Here is a 20,046-nt window from a genome sequence, read left to right as displayed (position 1 = left end):
GGTTTGGAGATGGAGATGGGGTGTTGGTTTGGAGATGGAGATGAGGCGGTGGTTTGGAGATGGAGATGAGGTGTGGTTTGGAGGTGGAGATGAGGTGGTGGTTTGGAGGTGGAGATGAGGCGGTGGTTTGGAGATGGAGATGGGGTGGTGGTTTGGAGATGGGGCGGTGGTATGGAGATGGGGCGGTTTGGAAATGGAGATGGGGCGGTGGTATGGAGATGGGGCGGTGGTATGGAGATGGGGCGGTTTGAAAATGGAGATGGGGCAGTGGTTTGGAGATGAGGTGGTGGTTTGGAGATGGAGATGAGGCGGTGGTTTGGAGATGGAGATGGGGCGGTGGTTTGGAGATGGGGCGGTTTGGAAATGGAGATGGGGCGGTGGTATGGAGATGGGGCGGTTTGGAAATGGAGATGGGGCAGTGGTTTGGAGATGAGGTGGTGGTTTGGAGGTGGAGATGAGGTGGTGGTTTGGAGGTGGAGATGAGGTGGTGGTTTGGAGATGGAGATGAGGCGGTGGTTTGGAGATGGAGATGGGGCGGTGGTTTGGAGATGGAGATGGGGTGGTGGTATGGAGATGGGGCGGTTTGGAGATGGGGCGGTGGTATGGAGATGGGGCGGTTTGGAAATGGAGATGGGGCAGTGGTTTGGAGATGGTGATGGGGTGGTGGTATGGAGATGGGGCGGTATGGAGATGGGGCGGTGGTATGGAGATGGGGCGGTTTGGAAATGGAGATGGGGCAGTGGTTTGGAGATGGAGATGGGGTACTGATTTGGATATGGGGTAGTCGTTAACATTATATGAGTAAAGGCACCGGGTACTGGTTGTTGAAGAAGCTGCTTATAAAGATTTGATAGTTGAATACAGCACCAGAGGGGAAAATGTAAAATATGTTGATTGCTCCCAGAAAGTGACTTTCAAACCTTGATGAAGTCATACCTTTGATAAGTTAGCAATTTTGCCTTCAGTCTTAATCCGTGACAAGCTGACTGATTCACTATCCAGCCTGATTTCTCCTAATTGATTTTAAATGGTCTTCATTCTACTTGCAGGAGATGCACAAGAGGAGTTCTTTGTAAAACAGTCAGTAATTTTATGCATCTGTCTGTTGTTTGCAGAATAAAAAATCCAGAAGTGAGGATGTACATGACCCCTGTGATTCACAGAGATAAAGTTATTTTCAGTACGTAATGAGTAATCTTGTAGCTGTGTCTGTGACTTGTTAACAGCAGCTAAAGTGTGAGGGGAGAAGGAAGGTGGTGACTCCATCACACCAGTACAACTGCTTTCTTGTCAGTACTACTATTTCAGCTGGGTCCTTCAAAGGATATATTTTCGAATCTTGGTCTTCCCAGGGCACCTGGATAGAGCTTTGACCAGCTCTTTCAAAAGCCTTAACAATTAATCCCGTTCAGATGACCATTTCCTGTGGCCTGCATGTTGTTAATAAGTTTAAAAAAGTCTGCTTCTTAACCACAGAAAGATAAATGAGGGTAGGAAACGGGAAGATTTCCTACCCTAACTTCAAGGTTTAGGGGGAATGCTTTAAAACAAGATGGGGACTGTAAGGCTAACTTCTCGTCATCCAATTAAAACTTGATGGGGAGAGCTGACCATTATAAAGTGCAGAGATGATGAAGTTTATTTTGGTTGGAGTGGGCAACAAGGGCAGACTAAAGATCTGCATTTGGAACATGGTGTTGGGTGTTGGTCACCCTGTTGTAGGAAAGATGCTGTTAAGCTGGAAAGAGTGCTGAGGGTGTCATGAGGAACTAAGTTATGGAGAGAGGTTGAACAAGGGTTTTAATCATTAGAGCAAGGGGGAATGTGGAGTGATCTTTTTGAGGTATATAAAACCATGAGGGCAACGGTTGTCAGTGACCACTCCCATGCATCCAACGATCTCTTCGACCCCCTACCATCAGGCGGGAGGTACCGTAGCATCAGGGCAAGAACTGTTAGGATGAGAAACAGTGTCTTTCCCCCCCCCACCCCCACCCCGGCTGTAAGACTACTTGAACACCCTGCACCACCCAGGTCTCATAACAGATAGACAGACAGATGCACTTCATTGATCCCGAGGGAAATTGGGTTTCGTTACAGTTGCACCAACCGAGTATAGTGTAGAAATATAGCAATATAAAACCATAAACAATTAAATAATAAGTTAATCATGCCAAGTGGAAATAAGTCCAGGACCAGCCTATTGGCTCAGGGTGTCTGACACTCCAAGGGGGGAGTTGTAAAGTTTGATGGCCACAGGCAGGAATGACTTCCTATGACGCTCAGTGTTACATCTCGGTGGAATGAGTCTCTGGCTGAATGTACTCCTGTGTCTAACCAGTACATTATGGAGTGGATGGGAGACATTGTCCAAGATGGCATGCAACTTGGACAGCATCCTCTTTTCAGACACCACTGTCAGAGAGTCCAATTCCAACCCCACAACATCACTGGCCTTACGAATGAGTTTGTTGATTCTGTTGGTGTCTGCTACCCTCAGCCTGCTGCCCCAGCACACAATAGCAAACATGATAGCACTGGCCACCCCAGCCTCATAAACATCCTCAGCATCGTCCGGCAAATGTTAAAGGACCTCAGTCTCCTCAGGAAATAGAGGCGCTTCATCACGCATGAAGCGCCAGTAGTGTTATACTGTTTACTTTTTAACTTGTGTTGCAAATGCACCTGATTACTTGTTAATTTATTAGTGGTACTGTAACATTATGTATTGTGTGTGAGTTATACGTACTGTGTTGTGCACTTTGGTCCAGAGGAGCACTATTTCATTTGGTGGTGTACATGTGTACGTTTGAATGACAATAAACTTGAACTTTGACTTGTAGGGTAAACGCACAGTTGTTTACCTACAGTTGGAGATTGAAGAAACAAAAGGAATAGACAACGTAGGACACATGAGCAGAATGAGACTTTCGGCCCATCGAGTCTGCTCCTGTATTTGATCATGGCTGATTTATTTTTCCCTGTAACCCCATTCTCCTGCCCTCTCCCCAAAACCTTTGACATCTTTACTAAACAAGAACCTATCAGCCTCTGCTTTATATGTATACCCAATACCAAGTATACCAAATTTCCCAGATTCACCACCTTCTCGATTGAATCTCCTTCTATCCTGAGGCTTTGCTCTCTGTTGCTGGGCTCCTCTACTATGGAAACCTGCTACCAATGTTCACTCTATCCAGACCTTTCAATTTTCAGTCAGATTCAAGAAGATTCCCCCTCATTCTTCAAAACTCCAGCAGTCGGGCCCAGAGCCATTAAACACTCCTGATAAATTAACTCTTTCATTCCAGGGACCATTCTCATGAACCTCCATTGGCAATGCTGATACATCCTTGCTGAGATATGGACCCCAATCTGCTCACGATATTGCAAAAAATGATTGACCAATGCCTTATCCAGCCTCAGTGTTACATCTTTTATATTCTAGTCCTCTGGAAATGCAAACTAACATTGCATTTGCCTTCCTCACCTCCGACAAAACCAGCAAATTAACCTTCAGGGAATCCTGCACAGGCCTTTGCACCTCCGACTTCTGAATTCGCTTCTGGTTTAGAAAATAGTATACGCCTTTATTCCTTCAGTCAAACTGCATGACCATATGCTTTTCTACACTGTATTGCATCTGACTCTTCATTTGCCCGTTCTCCCAACCCGTCCAAGTCCTCTTGCAGACCCTCCACCTATCTCTCTGGCATCTGCAAACTTGGCCACAAAGCTGTCAATTCCGTCATCCAAATCATTGACGTGCAATGTGAAAAAAGCAGTTATGCGAAAAGTATTGGATCCAGTCAGGACTAACTCCCACAGGGGACCCAACGCTGACTCCCACAGGAACACCACTAGTCTTCAGCCCCTTCTATTCTCTCTCTGCCTTCTGCCAGTCAGCCAGACCTACAGTCAGCCTGTAGTCTACAATACAGTCTACCTACAATATCTATCTATCTACATTGTCCATCTACAGCATCTATCTATCTCTCTATAGTATCTATCTGCCTACAGTATCTATCAGTCTACCTACAGTATCATTCTGTCTAACTACAGTATCTGTACAGTATTTATCTATCCATCTTTGTTGTAAAACTCAAGTTTCACTGTGAATTGAGCATGATAAATTAGTAAACACTGTATTTTAGGCGTTTGACTGAAGGGTGTTGTAGACTTTAATCAGTTCAGCTCCCAGCACTGGCTAATGTTTTCCTCTTTGCTGTGGCGATTACAGCTAGCATAAGGACCATCTCGTTCAGGCTATCATCAGAGCATTGCATGAAGCAAGGATGGACGTTGAAACCTCCCCAGGCCGAGACTGTAACATTCGAAGATCTCTCACAGTATGTTCCCAGTGCATCATCCTTCAAGGAGGCTGAGGTGAGTCGAGTCAGCAATGACATTCTCCTTAATCGCAGCTGAGGAAAAGGGCGTTTCATCTGGGAACAACCAATGCGGAAGAGGTTGTTAGGTAGCCGTGAGAGTCTGTGGGCTTGGTCACTAATCTACCCTTTGAGGGGTCCAAAGTTAGAATCGGAACCAGCCAGCTTTAATGTATCGGGCATAAGTGATGAAACCTGTTGTTTTGTGACAGCAGTACATTGTAATATATTTTGAAAACTATAAATGACAACCAGGAACACATGTACAAGTATATATTAAAAATATAATAAGTTGTGCAAAAAAAGAGCAAGAGTAGTGAGTTAGTGTCATGGATTTGATCATTGTGCATTAAGAAATCTGATGGCTGAGGGGAAGAAGCTGGTCGCAAAACATTCAGGCTCCTGGACCTCCTCCCTGATGGTAGCAATGAGAAGAGGGCATGTCCTGGGCAACGGGGGGCCCTTAACGGTGGATGCTGTCTTTTTGAAGCGTCGCCTTTTGAAGAAACCCTCGAGGCTGAGGGGGCGAGTGCCCAAGATGGAGCGGGCTGAGACTGTAAACCTGTACAGCTCTTTCAGATCCGGTACAATGGCCTCTCTACACCAGACAGAGGTGCAATCAGTTAGAATGCTCTCCAAGGTCTTTCTGTAGTAATTTGGTAGAGTCTGTGGTGACATAACAAATCTCAAACTAATGAAATATAGCCACTGTCCGGCCTTCTTTGTAATTATATTAATAGATCGTCAAGATGTTGACACCCGGGAACTTGAAAATGATAACAAAGAACAATACAGCACAGTACAGGCCCTTCAGCCCACAATGTTGTGCTGACCCTTAAACCCTGCCTCCCATATAACCCTCCCCCTTAAATTCCTCCATATACCTGTCTAGTAGTCTCTTAAACTTCACTAGCGTATCTGCCTCCACTACTGACTCAGGCAGTGCATTCCACGCACCAACCACTCTCTGAGTAAAAAAACCTTCCTCTAATATCCCCCTTGAACTTCCCTCCCCTTACCTTAAAGCCATGTCCTCTTGTAATGAGCAGTGGTGCCCTGGGGAAGAGGCGCTGGCTGTCTACTCTATCTATTCCTCTTAATATCTTGTCTACCTCTATCATGTCTCCTCTCGTCCTCCTTCTCTCCAGAGAGTAAAGCTCTAACTCCCTTAATCTCTGATCATAATGCACACTCTCTAAACCAGGCAGCATCCTGGTAAATCTCCTCTGTACCCTTTCTAATGCTTTCACATCCTTCCGATAGTGAGGTGACCAGAACTGGACACAGTACTCCAAGTATGGCCTAACCAGAGTTTTATAGAGCTGCATCATTACCTCGCAACTCTTAAACTCTATCCCTCGACTTATGAAAGCTAACACCCCATAAGCTTTCTTAACTTAAATTATAAGTTAATTTAATGGTACATTTAACTTAACTTAAATTGATTTCAGTGCATTAAAAGGGATAGAGAGGGGGGAAGGGGAGGAGGGGTGGCATTACTGGTCAGGGATACTATTACAGCTACAGAAAGGGTGGGTAATGTAGCAGGATTGTAAATGTAGGAGTACATTTAACTTAATAGTTAAATTATACCATTAAATTACATTTAACTTAAATTATACCTCCAGGTACATTTACCTGGAGGTCCTGTCCTTCAACTTTGCACCTAACTCACTAAACTTTCTTTGCAGGACCTCCTCCTCCTTCCTATCCACGTCATTGGTCCCTACATGGACCACGACATCTGGCTGCTCACCCTCCCTCTTGAGAATACTGAGAACTCAATCCGAGATATCGCGGACCCTGGCACCAGGGACGCAACAGAGCATCCGGGATTCTCGATCTCTTCTACGGAACCTCCTATCTGTCCCCCTATCAAATTCCCTATCACTACTGCTCTCCTCTTTTCCCTCCCCTTCTGAGCTGAGGGTCCAGTCTCGGTGCCAGAGACACAACCACTGCAACTTGACCCTAAAACATAGGTGTCAAACTGAAGGCCCGCGGGCCATATCCGGCCCGGCGTACAATTATATCCGGCCCGCGAGATCATTTTAGATAGATCTATTATTTTAATTATTAATGGCCCGGCGATATGAAGCCTATGATTGTAAGTTAATACCAATCATAAAAATAATGCTTGCTCAGCAGTCTTCTTCATAAGAAACGGAATTTGTGAAGTGAAACACTTTGTAGTTATAGCAGAGACTGAGACACGAGAACAGGCTGAAAAAACGGAGGCAATGAAAGTTGCGTTCGCACGCGTCTGACTGATCCGGCCCGCATGAAGCTGCATTTTGCCCAATCCGGCCCGTGACCTAAAATGAGTTTGACACCCCTGCCCTAAAATGATCGTCTTTTCCACTTATTGAGGCCTGGAGTGTGTTCCCTCGACTTCCCTATCCTGAAGTCCACAATCAATTCCTTGTTCTTACTGTGAGGTTGCTGTTGCAACACCACTCAACCAGCTGATTTCTCTCACTCCTGTACGCCTCCTCGTCACCATCTGAGATTCTGCCAGCAACAAATGTCTGAGCTGTGCTTAGCCAGAGCCGTGGGTGTAGAGAGAGTGGAGCAGTGGGCTAAGCACACGTCGCTGAGGTTCGCCAGTGAGGAGGAGATGTTACTTCTGATCCGCACAGACTACTTTCCTAGTGAGTCAAGGATCCAGTTCCAGAGGGAGGTACAGAGGCCCAAGTTTTGAAGCTTATCGATTAGTACTGAGGATATGATAATGTTGACAGCTGAATTGTAACAGTAAACAGCAGACTGATGTAGGTATTCCTATCGTCCAGGTGATCTAAAGCCAAGTGGAGAGCCAGTGAGATTGCATCCACCATAGACCTATTGTAGCGATCGGCAAATCACAGTGGGTCCAAGCCCCTTGCTTAGGCAGCAGTTGATTCTGGCCATGACCAGCCTCTCAAAACACTTCATCACAGTAGGTGTGGGTGCTACTGGGCAATTGAGGCAACTCACCCAGCTCTTCTTGGGCACTGGTATGATTGACACCTTTTTGAAGCAGGTTGGAACCTCCCACTACGGTGAGAGATTGAAGCTGTCCTTGAACGCTCTCGCCAGTTGGTTGGCACAGGTTTTCAGAGCCCTACCAGGTACTCCATTGGGGCCTGGCACCTTGGCAGTGACTGCCTCGATCCTCATTCCCATCGGTGGCATTGAAAATGTGCTCAGCTTAATGGACCCATTGCCCCAGGAATTACACAGTGTAATAAATCATATTTATTTACCCTGTGTAATCGAAGCTTACTGTGAAATGTGTGAACAACCAACACACCCACCGATGTGCTGGGGGCAGGGGCAGCCCACAAGTGTCACCACACAGTCACCCACCCACCAGGTACAGCAGAACAACACTGCAACAGTAACAACAAAAGAAGCCCCTTTCCCACCCTCACACTCACACACACACCCCCACACACAGATAGACAAACACACACAAACACACACACATTCACTCACACACACGCTCACACACACACACTCACACTCACACACACACGCTCACACACACACGCTCACACACACTCACTCACACACACACACTCACTCACACACACACACTCACACACACGCACAAACACACTCACACACACACACTCTCTCACACACACGCACACACACACTCACACACACTCACACGCACACACATGCACACACACACTCACACGCATGCACACACACTCACATGCACACACACACACATCACACACACACAGATAGACAAACACACACACACACGCACAAACACACACACACACACACTCTCACACACACGCACACACACACTCACACACACACACTCACACGCACACACATGCACACACACACTCACACGCACGCACACACACTCACACGCACACACACACACACACACATCACACACACACAGATAGACACACACACACTCACACACACACACACACACACAGACAAACACACACACACACACACACACACACAGACAAACACACACACACACACACACACACACACACACACACACACACACACACACACACACACACACACTCACACGCACACACACACACACACACACACACACACACACACACATCTCCAGCCCTCTGATGCCTGGACTCGCAGGCATTGGGCCTCTGACCTCTGCACAAGCAAACCCAGGGGCTTCAACCTGTGGGCCTCTACCTCTGGCCTTGCTGACTACTAGACTTTGATCTTCAGCTTTGCCCTCCAGACGTTGCCAACCTCTGGGTATTGCCCCAGGACTTACCAGTCAGGGGGTTTTCAATGTCAGGCCTCAATGTCTCGACTTACATGTAAAGGCTGATTTATACTTGTATGTACGGGCTACACAGTGAGCCTGATTTTCACATCTGCATCGCTCTACGCCGTAGCGAGCATGCGTTGGTGTGCGCCAAAACGCTAGTTGGCGGTGGGGTTTCTGTGCCACTGTGTTGAGTTTCTTTGTGAAAGACATGGACGAGGAACATGTCAAACATTTTCTCATGTTGGCAGGTAGATTTGACAATTTGGTTCATCTATTTCACGTCGGTGTATGCACAGCCTACAAACATGGCAGTGAAGAAGCAACCGGAAATGCGTAGGAGGAAGTACGATGCTGCCAAGTAGACCAATCACAGTTGTTGCGGTCTGCGTCACCGCGATGCGCGAGTTACTTTTTTGGGGAGGTGCATGTCACCCTACGGCGTAGGTACGGTGTAGGGTATGCGGTACTTATGGCATAGATGCGATGCACAGGTATAAATCAGCCTTAACTCCAAACTCGTTTTATTCTGCCTTTTCTGCTGTCCCCTTTAAGACTAGACTCCCATGGACAGTAAGCAGCCAAATGTAGGAGGAGGAGGTGATCAGCGGGGGGGGGGGGGGGGGAGTCAGATGTTTGATAGAGTCATAGACTGCTACAGGCCCTTTGGCCCATCTAGTCCATTCCAAACTGTTATTCTGCTAAGTCCCATCAGCCTGTTACATAGCTCTCCCTGTACTTAACCAAACTTAATAAATATTGTAATCAAACTTGCATCCAACACTTCCTCTGGCAACTCGTTCCACCCTCTCACCACCCCCCGGGTAAAGACGTCCCCCTCAGGATCCCCCTAAATACTTCGATTGTCACCCTTATCCTATGAACTCTAATTCTAGCTCCCCCCCACCATCCGTGGTGTTACGAACCCCGTAACTGGGTCACTTACCAGCAAAGATGGAAACATCCGTTGGAGTCTGATGATACTATTTTTAACAGTATTTATTAGTAAAAATACACAAAAATAATATCAATGCAAATATATAGATAATATATGTCGTCAATACTAAATCTAAAAGTGCAGGTATAATAATAATCAATAAGAAATAAGCTCTATCGTTGTCTAGGGGATAATGTATTGTCCGATGGAAATATAAAGTTCACACAGTTCATGCAGGCTGCTGCCTTTGGGGAACGCTGTGTTGCAATGGTTGGAGGGAGAGAGGGATTTGGGAGAAAAACTTGCTGATTTTCCTTTTATGATTTCGATCCGTCCTGAGTCTCGCTGTCGTGGCCTTTCACTTGCGGCCTCTCCTTTAGCTAAACCGTTCTTCCGTGTTGAGCCCGTCAACCCAGGCAAGAGAAGGACGCACACGAGCCCCCACCGGCTGTCGCTATTAAATGCTGTCACTGGTTTCTAGCGTTTCTCCTGGTGCATCTGAAGGTGTTATTCCCCAGACCCTCTTTTATCCTTACTCACGGGGTCTCAGATGTCAATCAGGTTGGGATGATGCAATCCCTCAACCAGCCCACTCTGGTCATCCCCTGAGGGGCTTCAATGAATAGTACAGTACTCAATACACAATTCTGTCTCCATGAGACAATGGCCGTTATCAGTGGTTCCGTTTCGCTGAGGTCAGGACACATTCCAAACCCTGTGTATTCTGGATGTCTCTCTCTCATTTCCTGGGTCCCAGACCCGAATTAATAGCGATCTTGCGATTCTCAAAAAGGCGGGGGGGGGGGACGGGACTTTGTACCCTTCGGCCCCTCAGAGTTGCGTCACATCCATAACAGTGGAGAAAGCCTGCTTACTTTCATCCTATCCATACCCCTCAGAGTTTTGTGTACCTCTATCAAAATTCCCCTCGTTCCCCTGCGCTCCAGGAATAAAGCCTCGACTTCCCCTTTAACTCAGGCCCTTCAGTTCTGGCAATGTCTTTGTCAATATTCTCTGTACTCTCAATCGTGTTGATAGCTTCCCTGTAGGTAGTTGCTCATTTTCCCAGCTGCCACTGCAAGCTTTGAACTTACCGTTTGTCTGTTTTGTACGAGAGCCTCGGTATATACTGTTACTTTCTTAGTCAAATCATTCCTGGCTTCACCCTAGCATAACGTGACCAACTGAAAACAAGACTGTATGTCTAATTCTAGAGGATTTAGGTGAGAGGAGGCAAGTTCAAGGGGGATGTGTGGAGCAAAAGTTTTCTCAGAGGGAATGGTGGGTGTCTGGGACAGGAGTAATAGTGGAGGCAGATATGATAGAGGCATTTCAAAAGCTCTGAGTTAGGACATAAGAATGTGGGGAATGGTCAGACAGAAGGAATTAGATGTCATTAGTGTAATTATTTGTGTATAACATAAAGGGCTGACAGTTTTGTTCCTGGGCTGTACTGTTCTAAGATAACTTGTCTTTTTCTGTCTCAGAGACCCCGGGGAATCATGGAGAGATACTATCCAGATGGCTCCAAATTTGTCACCATGTTCCCAGACGGAACCGGCACCGTTTTGTATCCTCTGAGCTGTTAACCGGCAGTGGCGTGCAGTGTCTCTGAGGATTTTGGAGGCAGCTGCTGACTGGGGCTTGGTGTTCTGTGGGGTCACTCTGAGCCAGTAGAGCAGATCACCCCTCCAAAGGTGTTAGTTTGGGCAGATCCCACAGTTAGCTTCACTATGTGGTTGTTAAGTGGCGAGGCCTGGCTGTGTTTCTTGATGTCTGTGTATTTAGAGAAATCATTCCCTCAGTATGCTGACATCCGTTGGAAATCACAGCACTGCCATTCAGGCTCACTCAGCTGAAGGGTTTAATACTCTATCAGAATTAGCCCCGTGTGAAGTCTCCAGGACAGATCTCACTCTGATGCTTGCCATTGCAGTAATCGAGAAGAATTCTGGATTATCACCTCCTCCAGAAACTGTCAGACACACTGAAGTTTGCCAAGGCACACATGGGAACTTACTGTAGATCCACTCTTTTTGAAACGTACTTTTAATTCTTGGGATTCAATTCATTTACACCTGATTGTACTGACAGGTGAAAATATTAACACCTGATTTTGAAAACCTTCCATTTGAATTAAATTCACTTGTTCCTGACCCCCTCCCTGGACTCTTTTGGTTCCAATGTTGGGCATGTCCGGAACAGGGCACAGGACTTCAACAGCCCTCCCTGCTTGTACTCTTGCTTCCAGATAACGAAACAATAGATGTAATTAAATCATAGAGACCTGACACTGCAGAAGGGGCCATTCAGCCCATTGTGTTTGTGCTAGTTGGGAAAAGCTGTCATCTTCCCTCAAAGCTGCACTTTCCCAGTCTCAGCCACATCCTATTCCACACCCTCTCTGGCGTCACTGCCCAGGTCCTCAGGGTAGCTGTGGGCAGCGTGTACATCAGGAAGGGAAGGGGACTAATCAAAATGAAAACAAGATCTTTCTGCAGTTGTGTGTTGAAACTAAAATGTGATTGTTGTCCTTCAAGCATGTAAAGTGAAGGGGCGATTTGATAATGGTGTTCAAAATCAGGAAGTGTACACTCAGGTCTGTAATCCCCACCCTTCTTGGCCCTGATGTGGGGTTTAGGCCCGAAACGTCAATAAGCACATTTTGCCTCCTCAGATGCTGCTCGGCTCAGTGAGTTCTTCCGGTGCTCTCCTTTTAACCTCCACTCACATGGGGTGATTACCCTCCGTGTTGCGTCTTAGTTTCTGTAATTCTGTTGAGGAGTGGTAACCAGAAGATGTCAGGGCTCAGATTTAGGGTAGCTGGCAAACGAGACAAGCATGGGAATGGAGAAATCCCTACAATGTTATCACCATCTAGAATGCATCACTGGAGCTGGAAATCTCACTCGCACTTAGTGGATTTCAGAGATGCAAGGGGTGATTGATATGTTTGTGGCCTAAGCTAGAAGGAAGTGAGTTATACAGCTCTCGGTAAATGCACATGCAGGTTAACTCTTTGAGTGATTATGCAGAAAGTTTGAAGTTAATAACTCACATCCTACCTTAGGCCACAAACTTATCAAACACCCCTGCTGTGAACTCTTCCTCGGGGTCCAAGATCCGTATGCTCCACGACTGCTGGACTATGTGTAAGTGTTGGAGGGGACTATGCTGAAATATAAATGTGCTAGGTTTTCTAAAATTGACTCCTTCTACCTTAGGCCATGAACTTATCACCCCTCGTGTGTTCTCCCCATGGATAGTGGAATGAAACTTGCTTTCTGTCGTTAGTTTGCTCAACCTCCAGCAGCCCCACCCAATCAAAGACCTTTGCCTTCAGCTCTGACGTTTTCACAATGTATAAGCAGTGTGAAAAGGAACAGAAATACATCATTTGAAATCATAATTGTTGCTCTGTAAGTGCTGTTCTCAGCAGTGCTGGGAAGATTCATTTCTAGAGATTCCTGAGCATTCACCTGCTTGGTGACCCTAACAGTGGGTGAATGAAAATGTATTCAGAGGCATTTTTTTGCAATAATTACCATGACTTGCGGACCAAGGTTACCAACTGCAGTGTATTGTTATCAGCAAAGTAGCCCCAGGGAACCCTGCCTCGCCAGGTGTTTTCTGGGTGCAGAGGTGCTCAATGTCTGAACATTGCTTCCTGTCCACCTGCTGCGATTCTTCTTAACCCTGGCTCAGCTATCCCTCAGGTAACATCGCCATGGTGATCTCTGCTCTCCGCTACAAGCAGCTGGTCTACGCCATCTTTGAAGACCTGGAGTGGAATGCAAAGATGCTGGGGGTATTCTGGTCAACTGGTTATGGCACTTGTTACCTCCCCAGTGGGCAGATTTGGTGAGTTGGCTTTGGGTGCTAGAGTTGCGGGTATGAATTGGGAGTTGCCGCATTTGACGCTTGGTCCTGGCTGTTTGACCTGCATGTAGGTTTGTGCAGTTTGTTGTGTCAGCTTCCATATTTACTCTCCCCACTCCCTCTTCAGGAACTGGTAAGGCCAAAAACTTAACGCACGAAGTTGTGGGGTAGGATAAAGGCAGCTGTTGGCTCCGGCCCACTCCCTCAACACCCCAGCACCTCTGGACTAAACTCAGGAAAACAGGAGCTCAAGTAGGCGGCTTGGCCCCTCAAAACCTTCCCAAATTTGACTGAGATGTTTTTAAGGTGATCGATGAGAGTAGAACACTAAATGTGATCTACACGGAATTTAGCGTGGCCTTTGCCAATGATCCGCGTGGCAGGCCGCAATGGAAATTTATGTTGCTCGGCATAAACAATTGGCTCGATGGTAGGAAAAAGGTAATATTAGAAGGTTATTTATTTGGATTGGAGGCCGGTGACTAGTGGTGTTCCTCGGGTCATTGCTAGGCCGATTGCTACTTGTTATGTATCATTGATTTGGATGGGAATATACAAGGTATGGTTAGTAAGTCTGCAGATTAAATAGGTGGTGCCATTGTCAGTGAAGGTAGTTATCAGGAGCTACAGAGAGATCTTGATTGGCTGGATAAGTGGGCTGAGGAATAGCGAATGGAATTTAATTTGGATATGTGTGAAGTTTTGTGATGACAAATCAGAGTAGGACATTCACAGTGAATAGTCTGTCTTTGGGGAGAGTTGTGGAACAGAGGGATCAGGGAGTACAAAGCACATTGGACCATTGGTTCATCAAAGCAGCCGCTTATTTGGGACAACTCTTAAAGTACAAAAACTAATTGAGAAAATAGCCGGGATTCCCTTTGTTTATTTGGAACACTATGCTGCTTAATTGGGACAGGAAATGTTGCTGAACAGTTTCTAACTAGAGTCAGTTGCGTGCCCTTGTGAATAGTTTTTAAATAGTGTCGCTTGTTTGTGTTCAAAAAGCAGTAATTTTTGTCTCTGATAGTTAGCGAGAAATAAGCATTTGGAACTGATTTGCTCACTGTGGTTTCAAGCATTCTGGCTTAGAGATGCCAGAAACAACAATGAGTGAAAATGAAATGACTTCACTACCTCAACAGGTTAGGAACTATGAAGAACTTGAAGGTATCGACAACATTATGGAATGTTACAATGAAAATGAAGATTTGGAGGATGCAAATATCGAATGCATTGACTAAGGCAGTCCATTATCTGCACCAGGTGTCTGCACTGATTTCATTCATTTACAGTCAATCAAAAGAACATGGCAGTGTACACTGGAAGAATTCCTCCGTCGATAACTATTAGGAACAAATAGACTGTTTTATAGTATTGTAGTAGTTTTGGTAGTGTTCTAATCTGTTCTGTGTTTCATTTAAATACACAATTTGTTATTCAAATGGTAGTTTCCCTTTTTTGTACCTTTTTAACTATTTCCATGCAACTTTGGCTAATTGGGGCAGCCACTTAATTGGGCCAAAATGTATTGGTTCTGATGTGTCACAATTAACCAGAATCCACTGAATATGGTTTCATGCAAGTCACAGATAATGGGTGGAGAAAACTTTGAATAAGGTTGTCTTCATCAGTCAAGAGCTCTGAAGATAGAAGTTGGGATGTGTGTTGGAGTTGCACCAGACATTGGTGAGGCCATATTTGGAATAATGTGGTCATCAGCTATTGGGAGAATGTTGTTAAGCTGGAAAGAGTGCTGGGGAGATTAATGAGGATGTTGCTGGGACTCGAGGGACTGAGCAGGTTAGGCTTTAATTCATTGGAGCCGAGGAGAATGAGGGATAATACGGAGGAGTACAGAATCATTGGGGGCATAGATATGGTGACTACACACAGTCTTTTTCCCCAGGGTTAGCAAATCAAGATCTAGAGGGCACAGGTTTAGGGTGAGAGGGCCGACATTTAAAAGGGACCCGAAGGACGGCTTTTTCACCCAGAGGATGGTCAGTGTCTGGAATGAGCCACCTGAAGTGGTTGAAGCAAGTACAATATTTGAAAGGAACTTGGACAGGTGTGTGGATAGGAAGCAGGGGTGGCATTTATAAAAATGTTGTTACACACGGCATGCAGTGCTGCCCCTCAATTCTTTAAACCCCGCCCATCATATTTGAAAGATGCATAATGATTATCTTTATTGCCAAATGAAGCAGCGAATGATTGTTTACAATGCAATCACAGGAAAAGGTTCATGCGGCCTGACGCCAGCAAGAACACAGGACAGTGGATGATGGGTTTCCAGTTTCTCAGAGCCCTGGATTACATGTATCAGAGTTGGACGGTTGGACCGGTAGGCATTGGCTTCACTCTGCTTACATTTTTCTACTGTTGTTTGTCAGAATACTGATATTCAGTGATAGATGGCTTGTTGTAGTTTGGCGCCTCTGAATTTCATGTGAATCATAATTCTCAGTGGTGAAGTCTAATTACAGAAATAGACTTCCTGATGAAATTATGTTTTGTGCATCATCCTCAAAACAACCAGATACAAACCAGATGTAAAATATTGTCATCATTAGTGCAACAAGTCTCCCTCAGAGTAAACTCTGATTATTTTCCTTTCCTTAATCTTTTAAGAATTTGCACCAAATTTGACATTCACACCTTCATGTGAAAATAATCAGGTATGAGATACAGTAACAAGACCATTTAGAAATCATATTACTTTTCTGTTGTCTTTTTAAAAAAATAAACATTAATGGTGATTTAGAAAATATGTAGCTGTAGTGGTTGATAGTGGTTTGAGTTGTTCTCTGATCCTGGCAATTTACTTGCAAATGTTTCCGAAAGACCTTAAGATATAGGAGCAGAATTAGGCCATTTGGCCCATCGAGTCTGCTCCACTATTTCATCTTGTCTGATCCATTTTTCCTCTCAGCCCCAATCTCCTGCCTTCCCCCACTGTATCCCTCCATGCCCTGTCCAGTCAACAATCCAACAACCTCTGCCTTAAATATACATAAAGACTTGGCCTCCACGACTGCCGGTCGCAACATGTTCCACAAATCTTCATCGCCATATGAAGAGACATCATCCATGCCAATCTTTTTGAACAGATTTCCTGATATGTTTCAACCTGTCTTTTATTAATATTAAAACAATGAATATCTGTAAATTAGCGATAGGACTGGTCCATTTGATCCGTGATATTCGTACTGATCCACCATTCAATGATAAACAGGATTATCATGGCACATGACAGAATTTTTTTTAGAAGATTTTTTTGCCAGTTTTGGCACGCACTCTCAAAAAACAATTTGCCATCCCTGGTTTCGAGAGATATGGGCACACAATGCAGGTTGAGATGGGAATTTTGATGGGCATGGACCAGTGAGCCACAGCATTCTGGCTGTTATTTTTAACGTCTGAACAGTATGTCATGAGATACCCGGGGAGGGGAGCTTGAACAGTAGGCTCCTGAACAGAGACTCACAGTTTGTAGGTGTGAGAACTCCAGGAACTGCCTTCTGTGTGCATTAACACCCTGAGAAAATCTTAAATCAATTGCATCAAAGGCATTAAGAATAACATCAGCAAATTTGCTGATCATACTAAGCTGGGTGGCAGTGTGACATGTGATGAGGATGTTAGGAGAATTCAGGGTGACTTGGATAGGCTGGGTGAGTGGGCAGATACTTGGCAGATGACGTTTAATGTGAATAAGTGTGAGGTTATCCACTTTGGGAGTAAGAACAGGAAGGCAGATTATTATCTGAACGGTGTAGAGTTAGGTAAGGGAGAAATACAAAGAGATCTAGGAGTCCTTGTTCATCAGTCACTGAAGGTGAATGAGCAAGTGCAGCAGGCAGTGAAGAAGGCTAATGGAATGTTGGCCTTTATTACAAAGGGAATTGAGTACAAGAGCAAGGAAATCCTTTTGCATTTGTACAGGGCCCTGGTGAGACCACACCTGGAGTATTGTGTACAGTTTTGGTCTCCAGGGTTAGGGAAGGACATCCTGGCTGTAGAGGAAGTGCAGCGTAGAGTCACAAGGTTAATTCCTGGGATGTCCGGACTGTCTTACACAGAGAGGTTAGAGAAACTGGGCTTGTACATGCTGGAATTAAGGAGATTAGGAATTAAGGAGGGGATTTGATTGAAACATATAAGATTATTAAGGGATTGGACAAGATAGAGGCAGGAAATATGTTCCAGATGCTGGGAGAGTCCAGTACCAGAGGCCATGGTTTGAGAATAAGGGGTAGGTCATTTAGGACAGAGTTAAGGAAAAACTTCTTCTCCCAGAGAGTTGTGGGGGTCTGGAATGCACTGCCTCGGAAGGCAGTGGAGGCCAATTCTCTGGATGCTTTCAAGAAGGAGCTAGATAGGTATCTTATGGATAGGGGAATCAAGGGATATGGGGACAAGGCAGGAACCGGGTATTGATAGTAGATGATCAGCCATGATCTCAAAATGGTGGTGCAGGCTCAAAGGGCCGAATGGTCTACTTCTTCACCTACTGTCTATTGTCTAATTTGGCATTGAGGTTCTATTACAAATATGTTAACAAGTGCTGGAAATGTCCAGCCATCCATTGCCTGACCACTGAGCGAGTGCTGTGTCACCAGAGCACTCTCTTGTAGTTGAAGCATTAAAACTCCCCTCTCCATCCCATTTAAAGTTGACACTAATTTAAAGAGCTGGCAATAGAGCTGATGTTTATCTCAGCCATGGTTATTATAATAGGTGCTTTCTAGTCCCAAAATTACTTGACATCTAAACTTCAAAAAAAAATTTAGCAACTTTAGTGCATCCAATCAAGAAATACAAATCCTTCCATTAAAAAAAATTGTTTCATAATGTTTATTGCAAAGCTTAACACGTAAGTATTGTTTAAGTATAACATCAGGCTGCACAAAAGCCAAATTTATCCTTAATCTGACCAGGGGATAGAGATCCACTGGACCAACACAATGCCTGGTCACTGCCTTGTTAGCCTATGGAAACTTTCTGTGCACGTTGCCTGTCCTGCTTCCTGTGTTACTTCCTGTCGCTTCCCTTCATGCTGACAGGTGCTTTGCAAAGTGCTGCAGGTAAATGAGAGATGTGTAAAAGGTGAGTGTGTCACTCCCATAAACAGAAACTATTCACTAGGAACATTTGCCTCAAAGCAATCTGCAAACCAAAAATCTACAGCTGCTGGAAATCTGATAATTTAACTGTTTCTCTTCTTAGGTGTTCACAGATGGTGTCTGACCTGCTGACCTGCATCCAGCATTTTCTGTTTTTGAAAATAACTTCTGCCTGTAGTGACCTTTTGAGTGTCTCTGGCATGTAAAGAAGGAATGTTTCACGAATGTAATTTCATTTCAGTAGAGATGGACAAAATGCATCTTTTACATGTGTGCTGTATTACCAGTACGTTGAAGGCTGTGGTTGAAGTGCTGGTAAATGGGACTAGAATAGATTCATAGTCAGCTGATGGGCTGACAGTTCCGGTTTCTGTGCTCTGTAACCTGTGACCCTGTTGGCCACCATTGGTGCCTCTGGACTCTGAAAATTCCGGGGCAGAGCTCGGTCATGGGGACCTGGGGGCTCGATGCACTGCCGCTGTCCCCTCGGTGTGATGCAGAGATTGAGGGGGGGGGTGCAGTCAGCTGCCAGTGAAATTCTGCAAAGCAAGTCCAGTTACCACATAGTCCAGGACAATCCTGCAAATGCAACAAGACCTTCATTGTCCACCTGTAACTGCCCTTGAGAGGGTGAGGGGGATCCATTTTCTAGAGTCTGGTGAAGGTGCAACTGCTGAGCTGATGGGGAGGGAGCTCCATCAGGTCAGCTCAGTGACATATTCCCAGGTCAGGGCAGTGACATGGAGGGGAAGCCGCTGGTGCTTGTGTTCCCATGCACCTGCCAGCCTTGACGTTAGTGGCAGGGTCATGGGTTTGGGAGTTGGAGTGGTCTGGGTGAATAATCACAGTGCCTTTGTAAATGTGCACTAATGGTGGATGATGTGAATGCTCGGTTGGAGTGCCGATGAAGCAGGATGCTTTGTTGACCTTACACTGCGGTTACGCTGACCCTGAGCCGTGCTGTGTTCTCTTTCCATAGGATCAGCATAACCCCTCGATGTGGATTTTACTTCACTGAGCAGGGGCTCCTCAGGAAGCAGTGGCTGTGGCGAGATTGCCACCACCATGTTCATGCACCTCCCTATAACTCCATCAGCCTCGAATTAAACTCGAACATCGGCGTCCAGGTGGTGTCACGAGACAAGATTTACGCCACGTTCAAAATGAGGAAAAGGAGCATACGATTCAACGTGGGGGCAAAACTGGTGGTAAGTATCAGAGTGAGATAGCAGAGCAAAAGTATTGCTCTCTCTTGCCTGTCTGGTGTCTGCTGGCACATGTAATGTCATCCTGGCACAGTGCAATCCTCAGCTCGACAGAGAACCCAGTCCTTTAGGTGTAAGATCTGAGCTAGAGGGTTGTTAGGGTCCAAGACGAGCCTCATTGATCAGATAAGTGGGTTTCATAGATGAATGCACAGAGTTTATAAACATTGTGATTTTAAGATGCTGC

At 45.5% G+C, this 20,046-nt stretch overlaps 1 protein-coding gene across 1 annotated transcript in view; it reads left to right on the top strand.

The window, feature by feature from the left end:
* The window catches only part of LOC132392153 (uncharacterized), a 105,324-nt gene that overhangs the window by 74,606 nt on the left and 10,672 nt on the right, over positions 1-20,046 (top strand). Inside the window, exons 13-17 of the mRNA XM_059966002.1 lie at positions 1,116-1,180; positions 4,241-4,386; positions 11,074-11,156; positions 13,292-13,447; positions 19,574-19,802. Of these exons, the coding sequence (XP_059821985.1) occupies positions 1,116-1,180; positions 4,241-4,386; positions 11,074-11,156; positions 13,292-13,447; positions 19,574-19,802 (679 nt within the window). The remainder of the gene's footprint in view (positions 1-1,115; positions 1,181-4,240; positions 4,387-11,073; positions 11,157-13,291; positions 13,448-19,573; positions 19,803-20,046) is intronic.

This window comes from Hypanus sabinus, chromosome 4, assembly GCF_030144855.1.
Source record: "Hypanus sabinus isolate sHypSab1 chromosome 4, sHypSab1.hap1, whole genome shotgun sequence".
Taxonomy (NCBI): domain Eukaryota; kingdom Metazoa; phylum Chordata; class Chondrichthyes; order Myliobatiformes; family Dasyatidae; genus Hypanus; species Hypanus sabinus.
The sequence above is the reverse complement of the archived record's forward strand: the minus strand, read 5'-3'. Positions and strand labels throughout refer to the sequence as shown.